Genomic DNA, 12,003 nt, shown 5'->3' with positions numbered 1-12,003 from the left:
AACATTGTCAAAAATATGAAAAAAGAATAGAAGAAAATATAAAGTATCTTATACCAAAACCAACTGACCTGGAAAAAAAATCAAGGAGAAAGAACTTAAGAACTGTCAGACTACCTGAAAGTCACTCCAAAAAGACCCTTTTGGCTGTTGTTGAGTTATTTCAGTTGTGTCTTTCTGTGACCCCATTTGGAGTTCTTGGCAAAGATACTGGAGTGGTTTGGCATTTGCTTTTCCAGGTTATTTTATAGATGAGGAAACTGAGACAAACAGGCTTAAGTGACTTGCCCAGAGTAACAGTAATATCTGAAGCCAGATTTGAATTCAGGTCCTCCTGATTCTAGAGCTGGCACTCTATTCACTGTGCCACCTAGCTGCCCCTAAAGGATACTAGACATCATCTTTTTCAATAAATCATGAAAGAAAACTGCTCCAATCACAAAGGCAAAGTGAAGATAGAAAGACTCTTCTAGTCACTTACTGATAGAAACCTCCAAGTCAGAACTCCCAGGAGTGTCATAGTGAAAACCTAGAAAATACAACTATATATAGCCAGAAGAAAAAGTGCATGTACTGGGAACCAAAATATTTAGCAGCTCCCATGTTTTAGGAGTAGAGAGTATGGAATATGACATTCTAAAAGGTAAATACATATGCAAAATAAATACAGAATGGTTTGGGGAGAAAGTACACTGTTGGGGAAGGTTTTATGTAGAAGGTCATGCTTGAGCTGAATCTTGAAGAAAACCAGGGATTCCAAAAACATTGGGGACTGCCAGTACAAGGGCACATGGAAGAGAGATGTGTGTTACTTTTGTCAAATTATGCAAGATTCCTTGAAAGATAAAACAGAAGAATCTAGTTTAGTTACCAGTGATCATAAGGCCAGCCATAAAGCAGAGAATGTTATCTTTAATAAAAGTGTGTGCTCCTGCTTTGGCAGAGAACCAATACTGAGTCCAAGTCGAGGAGAGATCCCTTTTCTTTCTGATTCTCCTGTTTGTGGATAATATGTGGTTTGCATCAAGGGCTGAAATATTATAGAGCCTCCTAGATGAGACTCAAGAGTTTGACCTAACTATCCTACCTAGGAAAAACCAAGTGGATGTAGCCTGCCTCTTTTTCAGATTAACAACCTGCAGCTACACAGACTATCTTAAGAACTTGTCTGTCAGTGTGTCCAGGATCAGTCGTCCAATGGACAAGGAGTTTGGCTCAGAATTAAATAGGAGGAGGAAGAGAATTTGCTTGTCTTTAGAAAATTGTTCCTTTAATGACCCTACATTTCTTCTTGAAACAAAAGACTCATTTAAAAAAAAATCCCAGCTTTCTGGTGTAGTATGGCTGTGAGCGATGGAACAGTAGGTAATCAAAAAATTAAAAATGAGTAGCACATAGAAGGCAATGGAAAGTGTGTGCGTAGGATGCCACATATAACAAGTAAGGAAATTTGAAGAACTGGAGTAAAGGATATCATTTATGATTAAAAAAACGAAGTTCTTCACCAGTGTCCCCACAGTGACAGAAAAAAAGTGAGGAAGTCCTTATCCCCCCACACTGTAGTGAATTTTTAGGAGAATACATACAAGAGTTGAATAGGATGGACGGGCATAGGAAAGTTATGATCTATATCATAGGAAGTAATATCTGAATTAGCAGGATAAATAGACTTGCTTGAAGAAAATGCAAAATCTTATATTTGGGTTAAAAAAATTGACTTTCCAAATACAAGGAGGCTTGGTTAGACAGCATTTTGTCTGATTTAGTGGACTGCAAGCTCAGTGTAAGTCAGCAATATGATAGGAGAGCTAAAAACATTCATAGGTGCTTGAGAGGCACAGCTTCTGGGAATAATGAAGGGATCATCCCATTGGACTCTGTCCTAGTGAGAACACATCTAGCTCACCAGATTGAATTCTAGGCCCTAGAATTTAAGATAGACATTGGTAAGCAGGAGAGTGTCCAGAGATTGGCAGCTAGAATGGTGAATGACCTCAAGTCCATGTCACATGATTATTAGGGGAAGAAATTAGATCTATTTAACTTGGAGAGGAGCAGGGAGAGCAGGGCATGAGAGCTTTTATTTTCAGTCACTTGCAAGATTGTCATATGGAAGGGAGATTCTACTTATTCTGTTTCTAGAGCATATGTGTAAGCAGTGTGTGAAATTTGCAGAGAGGCACATTTCGGTTGGATATAAGGAAAAAACTTCTCAATATTGGAAACTATCCAAAAGGGCAATCAGCTGCCCTGGGGGACGTGGACTTCTCTCATTGGAAGTCTTCAAGCAGAGGTTGGCTGCCTGCCTATCCAGTGTGTTGCAGTAAGGATTCTTTTCATGAATTAGGTTGGACTAGATGGACGTTGGAAGTCCCTTTCAACTCTGATTCTGTGTGCCTTGGGTCCTCAGTGGTGTTTTAAGCAAATCGAGGTCAGGAATAAAACTTTATGTATCTCTTTCTGTTACTTGGAGATATTCCATTTATGAGGACCATAAGTTACATGAGTAACATTTAAATAGTTGCTTCACTGGAAACTTCCCCTTCCATCGCTTGTTCTATAGTACAATTATTAATCTAATTCAGCTTCACTCTTTTTAAAATATAAATAGGTTTTTGTGGGGCTAGCCTGGGAACCTAACCTTTATTTATGATATTGTTTCTATGGGAAAATTCCCGTTGAGTTCAAAGTGACTGACTTAAAAATGAACTTTTTGAATAGAACTCATTCATAGGTTGACTATAACCCATTCATAAGTGTGTTGTTATGTTGCTTTTCAGGATTTCCTAAAGATTGTTGGTTTCTAATGTGGTTTATGCATAGTTTTTAATTTCTCTGAAGAGTAAAAGCCTTATCATGGCAAAATGAAATAAAAGGCAATAAATATAACTGCCTTTTAGGCTATATGTAATTTCACATTTGATAGATTTTTTTGTCGTTGTTTATCATATTGAATGAATATAAAGTGCCATTTGTTAAGGAAAAAGGAACATTTGAGATCCTGATTTTTAACAATAGCATTTCCTGGTTGAATTCATAACACCATACAAACTAATTTTAAGGAGGCTGCTGTGGTATAATGGAAAAGACACTAGACTCAGAGTCAAAGTCTCTGCCACAAGTTGCTGTGTAACCTTGGGTAAATCACTCAATGTCTGATCCCTAGTTTCCCTGTCTGTAAAATGAGGATGATACCAGTATCCTGCCTCCCTCTTGGGGTTTTATTGAGAATCAAATGAGATGATAGATGGAAAATGCTATCTAAATGCCAGTCACTACTACCAGCTGTGGTTTCAAGCATTTACCATGTGCTTATAGCTGTTGCTGCTGGTATAAAACCTCTTCCTCCCCAGGCTTTCTCTTTTTTTTTTTTTTAAAGTATCCTCTAAGTTCTGATTAGGGAGAGAAACTCTAGAAGGATGGATAGTAAGATAGGTAAAGCATTAAGCATTTAGTATTTGCTAGGCACTCTGCTCCATTCTGGGATGACAAATGAAGGAAAAGGTAAAGAGGTCCTTGACCTCAAGGAGCTTACATTCTAATGGGGGAACATAACACATAAAAGGGAGCTGACAAGTGGGGTGGGGGGAATAAGACACTTGAATAGGAGCAAGGTGGAGAAGTCCAGAAAGCCATCAGGGTGGAATAGGGCTGATTTGGGCATTTCCTCACGTGGAGGTTCCAGGGACAGATTCACCAATCAGAGGAGGGGGCCAGAGGGCAGAGGCCTCCTGCAGGGTGAGAAGACTACTGAGACAGAGGCGTGAAGTTGTTTAAAACTTTTTTTTATGATTATATTTCAGTACATTTGGTTTTCTTTGTAATCCTATGTAGATTATTTTATTCATTTAAAGACCTTATTCTGAGGAGTCCAAAAGCTTCACCAGATTGCCAGAGGGTTCCATGAGAGAATAAAAGTTAAGAACCTGCATACTCCCCTCTTCCTCTTTCAGTCTGTTCCCTTCTCCCTGTCCCTTTCACCTCTTTCTTTCTGTAGTATAGTAGGTACTTATTTCACTGGTTAATATGTTGTGATTTAATCTTTTGCTGAAAACATTCCTTTGCCTACCACAGGTATAGTGAGGAACCCAACTAGGGGATAAAAACTTCCAAGTCATAGGATGGCAATGTCACCCTATGCTATCCTCCCAACCCCCAAACTTTGTCCCCCAGTTTCTACTCAGTAATTTCAAGGCTTTTTGGAAATACAAGGGAGTTTGTGCACATAACAGTTTGGAATCACTGTCATAGAATATTCAGTAAGTATAGTGAAAAGACTACTGGTTTGGGAATTCTGAGTCCTGAACTTGACACTTGCTAACCATGGGAAAGTCACATCATTTCTCTGACGGTCACTTTCTTGATCTGTACAATGGAGATAATAACCCCTGTACTACTCAACTCATAGGTTTCTACCCCCCCAAGTTTTGTCCATTTTACAGATGAAAAAACCAAGGCTTAGAGTGAGGTAAAGTGACTCACCTATATTCCCATGAATGCTCACATAGACCAAGTGCTTGTATTACACTGTCAAGAATATAGAGAGATTGGCTGGATAATGGGGGAATATTGCCAAGGGCTTTTGAGAAACAGTAGGGAAAAAAGAGAACCCCAAACAAAAGAAAGCATCCAGGAAGGCAAGGCATTTTGAAATTCTCATATGAGAATTGGTTGAATGACAGACTCTTTAATTAGAAAACCTGTACTGCTATATTGAAGAGAGATTAGGTTTGATTGACTCTAGGAAGGAGGACTAGGGTCACCGGGACAAATTTATAGGGAGGCAAATTGTGGCTGAATGCAAGGAAGGAACTACTGAGGAAGAATAGATTTAAAGCTGAAGAAGCCTTAAAGGACATTGGTTCTACATCTCTTGGTTCACAGAAGAGGAAACTGAGGCACAGAGAGGTTACGTGGCTTGCCCAGGGTCACAGAGCTAGCATGTTTGACACAGGATTTGAAACCAGGTCTCGCTGACACCAGGTTCAGTGCATTAACCACTGCACCATGCTGTCTTCCTAATCCTTTGCTGTTGAACAATGGGAGGGCTATCTTACAACTTAGTGAGTTTTCTATTAATGTATTATAGAAAGAGGCTAGATGACCATTTAGCAGGGATATTTTATAGCGAATTCATGCTTCAGGTAAGAATTGGACTTCAAAGGCTCTTTTTTATTCTGAGATTATGGTGAAAATGAGAACTGGCCCAGATAACCTTTTGAAGTCTCTCTTGGTACTACATTTCTGTGACCTTCAAAGATACACACACACACACACACACACAAAGATACACACACACAGATGCACGCATGCGCTTGCACGAGTGGGATTCTGGGAATAAGAAGTGTTACTTGAACCACTGTTTTCATCTCCCTATTTACTCACTAGAGGGCACTTTTCCTCAAGGGCTGTTGGAATGAAGAGAAATGTTGATGTACTTCCTTTCCACCACACAGAACACAACTTACTTTAGAAAAGGTAGTATTCATCAGCATTAGGTTCCCAGGCATTCCTTCATTTAACATGCATTTATTAAGCATCTCCTATATGTGAGGTACCATGCTAAGTTCTGAAGATACAAAGACAAAACAAAGCAAACCTTGACCTCCTGGAGCTTCCATTCTGTTGGAGGGGAATAACACACACACAGCTAAGCAAGCATAATTTGGGGAGGGGAAGTGTACTAGCCACTTAAGGGGATCAAACTAGGAGATGTCTCTTAAACTAAGCCTTCTAGGAGGTTAGAGATGCTATGAAAAGGAGGCAAGGAAGGATTCATTTCAGACCTTGGTGACAGGGTATATCAAGGCACAGACACAAGAGATAAAATATTATATAAAGAAATAACAGATTGGCCAGTTTGGCTGGGATGTACAGTGTGTAATAGAGGTCAAGCCACAGGACTTTATTTAACTGATGGTGGTGACAATGATAATAATAATAATAACAGCTGGTATTTATATAGCACTTTAAGATTTGCTTCATTATATAGAGAGAAGCAGTGAAAGTAAAACCAGAGCTTGGTGAGATAACCAGTTAAACTACTGTAAGTCATCCCTTAAACACTTAAAGAAACACATTTAAAGAATGAAAAAGGAATGCAAATAGATGAAAAATATCAGTGATCTCTAAGGAGTTTTATAACAGACTCTTCACTATCAAAGACAATGAAGCCACCACATTTGAACTCCGCTTCAGAGACTCACATGTACTGCATGAAGAAGTGGAAATGACAACAAAGAAAACAAAGATGGCAAAGGCAGCTGGATAAAACCAGGAGTGGGCAGAAAAGGTCCCAGCTCAAGATGACATCATTTTGAAAGCTTTGAAAGATTGAGTCTCATGGAAGCTGAAAGAGGATAGTTTGTTGAGGAAATATCAACAACCATTAATCTGTATGCCAATTTTTCTATTCCTACAAAATTTAATGAGAATAATATGCATATTTATTGGGTACATTCTTGATGAAGGTGTGAGAAAGAAACAGGAAGGTATTTGCAAATGATATTTAATAGCAGAAAACATCTTAAAAGTCCAGTGACTAAAAAGTGTGGATAATATAAGATCTTAGAGTGTTTATGACTATTAAAAAAAAGGCATTTGATTCAATAGATCAAAATGCCACCTTGAAGACTCCTGACAAGGTCTCTTCCATGTAAGTTTTAAAAATCATGGAAGGTTCCTTGCAAGATGTAACAGGAGATAACTTTGATCCTCAGATGATTAATATCAAGCAAGGCATAAAACAGCAAGATGTACGCTCATCAAAGCTACTGTCACAAAAGCCGTCCATTGTAGAGTCCACATTCAGGGGAAAAAAGCAGAATTAGAAATAGCAGACACAGAAGTCTTCCAGATCTTCCTGTTTGTTGATGTTGTATTGATTGTATCAAGCCGTGGAATACTATAGCACATCCTAAGTGAGATCCATAAGCACTGGAAAATTTGACCTAACCATTCACACAAGAAAAACCAAGTGGATGATGAATGCCTTTTGTTTATAATCAGTTTTGCAAATGGATGATGACCTGGTCCCAGAATTGAAAAGGAGAAGAGCGGACTGAGTTGCACTTGGAAAGTAGGCAATCCTTGGGAATTCTGAAGCAAGAGTCCATTTTTAAAAAAATGCCAGTATTCTTCTAGAGGTGGTATAAACAAGTCATGGAATAACACAAGCTCTAAAAATAGGATACCAATACCCAAATACCCAAAGGGCAATGAAAAGAGTAGGGGTGAGTTGGCTGCCATACCTTGTAAACAAGGAATTGAACAGCAGAAGTAGTGTAAAAGGTGGCATCAGAAAAATATATGACTGGGGAAAAGATGGCCTTGTCTTCTGGCTAAATAGAGATAACCAATGGACAGTCCGTTTGCTCCACTGCTACTCCCATGATATCAAGAAATCTGGAGTATAGTCCCCACCACATGAAGTAGGACTGGTGGGGAGGCTGTGGCAGATGTATGGGAGGAATGGACAAGACTTGCCAGAATGGGCAGGTGTATATGGACTGTGATCTGCATTATTGGAGTTAGGTTAAGAGTTTGTGAGGCAGTTTACACGCAGTATTTTATTTGAGTCCCGGAACAGCCCTGTGGTGGGTAGTTGAAATATTGTTATTGTTCAACAGTAATACCTTTTATAACAGTCTTTCCATGGGAAAATTTATTTTGAGTGCCATGAAAGTGGCTTATAAAGAACTCTTGGTGCATTATAACCTATTTTTACATTAGAGACTACCTGTATATCATAGTGCTTTGGTTATATATCACCTCTGGACTACACGGACACACTTGTATGGAGGTGGCAAGTTCTGGAGTTTCCATTTTCTGCTTGGAAAAAGACTAGCGAAAATTGACAGATCGATGTACCAAGACTAATTTAACAACAACAACAACAACAACAAAAAAACCAAGCTCACCAAACCCCTGCCTTCCCTTCACTGGACTTGTTCTGCTTTAATTTGTATAGTAGCTACCTTGAATGTTATATTATTAGTATATTTAATCTTTTCTCTCAAGAAAAACCTTGATTCCTTATTTATAAACTCCTTAAGGCTAGGAACTATATACATCTGGCAGGCCAGATGCTGGTCAGTACCTTGGCTAACTAGTTGACCTGGGGGTGACCCATAACTATTTCTAAAATCTCATTAACATTGACTTCTGTCTGCAACCCTTTCTTTATTTTTCTTTATATCTTGCACAGAATGTGGTACAATGCTATGCACATTGTAGGCACCAATAAATATTCATTGAATCTTTTTATTTCACTGCTGTTTGCTTTCTCACAGCATGAAATCTGGGTGTCCTGTGGACCTGACACATATTGTGCTCAGCTCCTTGAGAAAACTTACCAAAGGAAAAGGAAATGATGTTTCCTGCCCCAAAGGAAAAATCCATCAAAGTTAACATGAAACATTATGTCATATATCACAGTATGCTTATTAAATGGATTGACGTATACTTTACTTGGCTCTTTGGGGAAGGCCAGAAGCTCGGTAGAATGGACTGCATATCACCACAGTTGTCCCTATTATTTTTCCCTCTTTTGGCCTTAAATAATGTGTTCAGATGAGTCTGGTTTTGAAGTGGGTCAGCCCAGGAGGAGAAGACCACCTCTTATCCCCTGTCATCAAAAGTTTGCCTTGGAATTGATTGATCAAATCCTTTTCAACAACTTGCTTTTCTTCTTATTCTGATAAAATTTAGGTCCCCAAGCGATCCAGTCTACTTCAGAAGACCACCAAGTGAACAGCAGCAGCTTAAAGGTAAGACTGTCTGAGTGATGATCAGCGGGGGCCTGTGAACTATCATCCTAATGTGCCAGCCCGGAACATGCTGACGATAGAGGCGGCTGTGCATCTGCGGCTTGGTTTTCAGTCTAGTGCCGGCTTCTTGTCTCTTTGGGGATAGTTAACTGTGGACCTTAGGTTATTCTTTGGTAAAATTACCTTTTCTATTTCAGTGAATCCATCCAGCTCATAGTGGAGAACTTGCCAGAAAAGCTCAAGAAAGGCTCGAGTTCTAGGGGATGACAAATTTTAGCTATTCCAGTTTATACAGTGTGGTACTTGGTTACTTAGGACCTTTACCTCTGGGGGACTCAGGAGTTGGAAGCTTCTTCTAGTTTCTAATATGGGCAGTTCTTAGTAGTGATTCATAGAAAGAGTTTTGGATTCCAATTCTGATTTACTTTTTTGGCCTTACTCTGGCTCTGACATGGAATGTGTGCCCCTAGGCAGGTCACATAATCACCCTGTCAGTTTTCTCATCTGTAAAATGGAGCAAGTTTTACTTCACACTGTCAACCTCCTAGGGCTGTTGTGAAGATTGAGTCTTGTAATACAGAAAGTGCCATTTAAATGTGGGTTATTATCTGAGATTGTTGAATAAAATCTGTACAAATGAACTTTTTCTCTGCGTCAAATGTATTGATCTCTAAATTAAAGCCACAGGAACTTCCACAATTGCATAAGATCTGTAGTTTAAATTTGATCGTTTGATTCCAACTCCTTACTTACCTCAGATGGAGTACTGTTTGTGATATGTTGTAGAAGTCATGAGTAAGGGGAAGAGGGATAACATTTTCTTCCCTGTACTTTCTTTGAGTTAGGAAGGAAGGATACCTAATGAAGAGTACTACTGTCATACGCGTTTGTGCGAACCCTTCTCCTTGTCTATGAACCAATCTACTTTTCAGGATCAGCTATTTAAATAGCCACTTTTTTAAAATGTCATTTTATTTTTCTTTCTCCACAAAAGTCTTAACCCTGGCATCTCATTCTGGTGTGATGGTGATGCTGGATTCTTTTTTCCCCACCTAATTATACTGCTATCTAGTCTGTTTTTCCTCTGTGTTGTCCACAATGATATTTTAAGAGGTTTTGTCCAATTTTCTTAGTATTTTCTGGAGTAAATTATCTGGGATAGTTTTAATACATACGATTGTAACTGGAGGCAGTGACAAACTAAATGAAAAGTTGGAAGTTCTGAGCTGAGCCCGTGACCGCTTTGCATGAGGGCAAGGCTGCCCCCAGAACCAGGGATGCTTCAGCCCCTAAGATGGGGGCACCAGTTAGGCCATGCTAGGGAAGCTCAAGCTCTGGCTAGTCTCATCTGAAGGGCTGGGAATGCAGGCTTATTTGTGGCCCATATTAATGGACCATATTTTGGCCCAAGGAACAGGCCAGTTTAGCTAAGAGAGAGTCATCGCTAGAAAATTGGCTAACTGGTGAGGGAATTTGGGGCCTAATGCAATTTATCCATATCATCCACTAAGCTGTGAAGAGATTCATTTTCTGTCAGTGGGTGGAGTACCTGCAAGGGTGAAATTATAGGTCCTTATTGACGTTTAGGATCACAGATTTAAAGCTTTAAGAGGCCTTGGAGGCCATCTTGTCTAACCTCATTTTGTAGGTGAGGAGATTGAGGCTCCAGGAGGTGGTGTGACTGGCCTTGGGTCACGCATCAAAGTGTATGACATGGGGTTTGAAGCCAGATCTTTCTAATTCCAAGGCTAGTATTCTCTCCCCTTCATTAACTGCCTCTTAAATAAATATTTTATTTGCCTTAACATTTCTTTCACAGTCACGCCACCTTTCTTGTTAGTGTGAGATAGTACATTTCTCTATAAAATTCCAAATCCAAAGTCAGTCACTTAATAAGGATTTATTAAGTATTTACTTTGTTCTAGGCTGTGCTAAGTGCTGAGATAGTAAGAAAGGTTTTGTACTCACATTCTAATGGAGGAGGCAACAGGTAAATAACCACATGAATACAAGATATATACAGTGTAGATGGAAGGTAATTTCTGAGGGAAAGCACTAGTGATAACGAGGATTATTAAAGACCTCTTGTAGAAGGTAGGATTTAGGCAGAGTCTTTAAGGAAGCCGAAGAATCTAAAAGGTGAAGTGAGGAGGGAGAGCATTTCAGGCATGGAGTACAGGAAGTACAAAAGCATGGTGTGTCCTGTGAGAGAAACTACAAGTGTCAGTGTAGCTGGATAGTAGAATGCATGGAGGGCAGCAATGGAAGGAAGACAAGTTCTGTTTTGGACATAGTGAGTTTAGTTGGACATCCATTTTAAGATGTTCAAGAGGCAATTGGAGATGTATGACTATAGCTCAGGAGAAAGAACTGGATATATGTCTGCAAGTCATCTGCATAGAGATGGTAATTGAACTCATGGGATCTGAAGAACTAGCTCACCAAGTGAAAATAGTATAGGAAGAAAAGAGAAGAGGGCCCAGGACAGAACTTTGGTAGCCTGGAGGAAGAACCAGAAAAGGAAACTGAGGAGGACTAGTTGAATAGATAAGAGGAGAGTCATGAGAAAGCAGAGTCATGAAAACCTAGAAAATAGAGAGTAGTCAGGAGGAAAGGGTAAGCAACAGTGTCAAATGTTGCAAAGATCATTGAGAAAAGGCCATTAGATCTGGCAATTAACTTTGGAGAGTTAGCCAGGAAGGGGAATTTAGGAATATAGGACAATAACTGACAGAGATGGAAGGATCAAGTGAGGGTTTTAAGGATGGGGGGAAACATAGGCAAATTTGTAGGCAGCAAGAAAGGAACCAGTAGCTAGGAAGAGTATGAAGATAAGACAGTGGACATAATAGTAGGAACAATTTACTGGAGAGTCTGAGAGGGGATGGGATCAAGGGTGCATGCATGTATGTAGCAGATACTTAAATGCTTGTTGAGTTTTTTTGATGGGTTTTCGTTGGCAAGAAGAGCCACTCCTTCACCTGAGATCTTTGTGAAGGAAAATATGGTGGAGGAATCTGTCTCAATGGTGAGATGAAGAGGAAGAGAGATTGGAGTGCTGTAGGGGAATGGTCTCAATTTCTTCAGTGAAATATGTAGTGAGTTAAGAGAGTGAGTGGAACAAGTACCATGAGAAGTTTGAAGAAAGATGGGAAGGTTTGGAACAGCTACTGAAGAGAGTGGGATAATGAATTGTTTAGGGAGGAATAGAAGGCTGCAGTAAAGGCCTATTTGAGAT

The 12,003-nt window shown here is 39.5% G+C and overlaps 1 protein-coding gene across 4 annotated transcripts in view; it reads left to right on the top strand.

Moving 5' to 3' along the window:
* The window catches only part of TMEM181 (transmembrane protein 181), a 102,922-nt gene that overhangs the window by 56,117 nt on the left and 34,802 nt on the right, over positions 1–12,003 (top strand). For all 4 annotated transcript variants that reach the window (XM_036766570.1, XM_036766568.1, XM_036766567.1 and 1 more), the window contains one exon: positions 8,707–8,765. In XM_036766570.1, the coding sequence (XP_036622465.1) occupies positions 8,707–8,765 (59 nt within the window). The remainder of the gene's footprint in view (positions 1–8,706; positions 8,766–12,003) is intronic.

Source organism: Trichosurus vulpecula, chromosome 7, assembly GCF_011100635.1.
Source record: "Trichosurus vulpecula isolate mTriVul1 chromosome 7, mTriVul1.pri, whole genome shotgun sequence".
Classification (NCBI taxonomy): domain Eukaryota; kingdom Metazoa; phylum Chordata; class Mammalia; order Diprotodontia; family Phalangeridae; genus Trichosurus; species Trichosurus vulpecula.
This window is presented reverse-complemented; position numbering and strand designations above follow the sequence as displayed.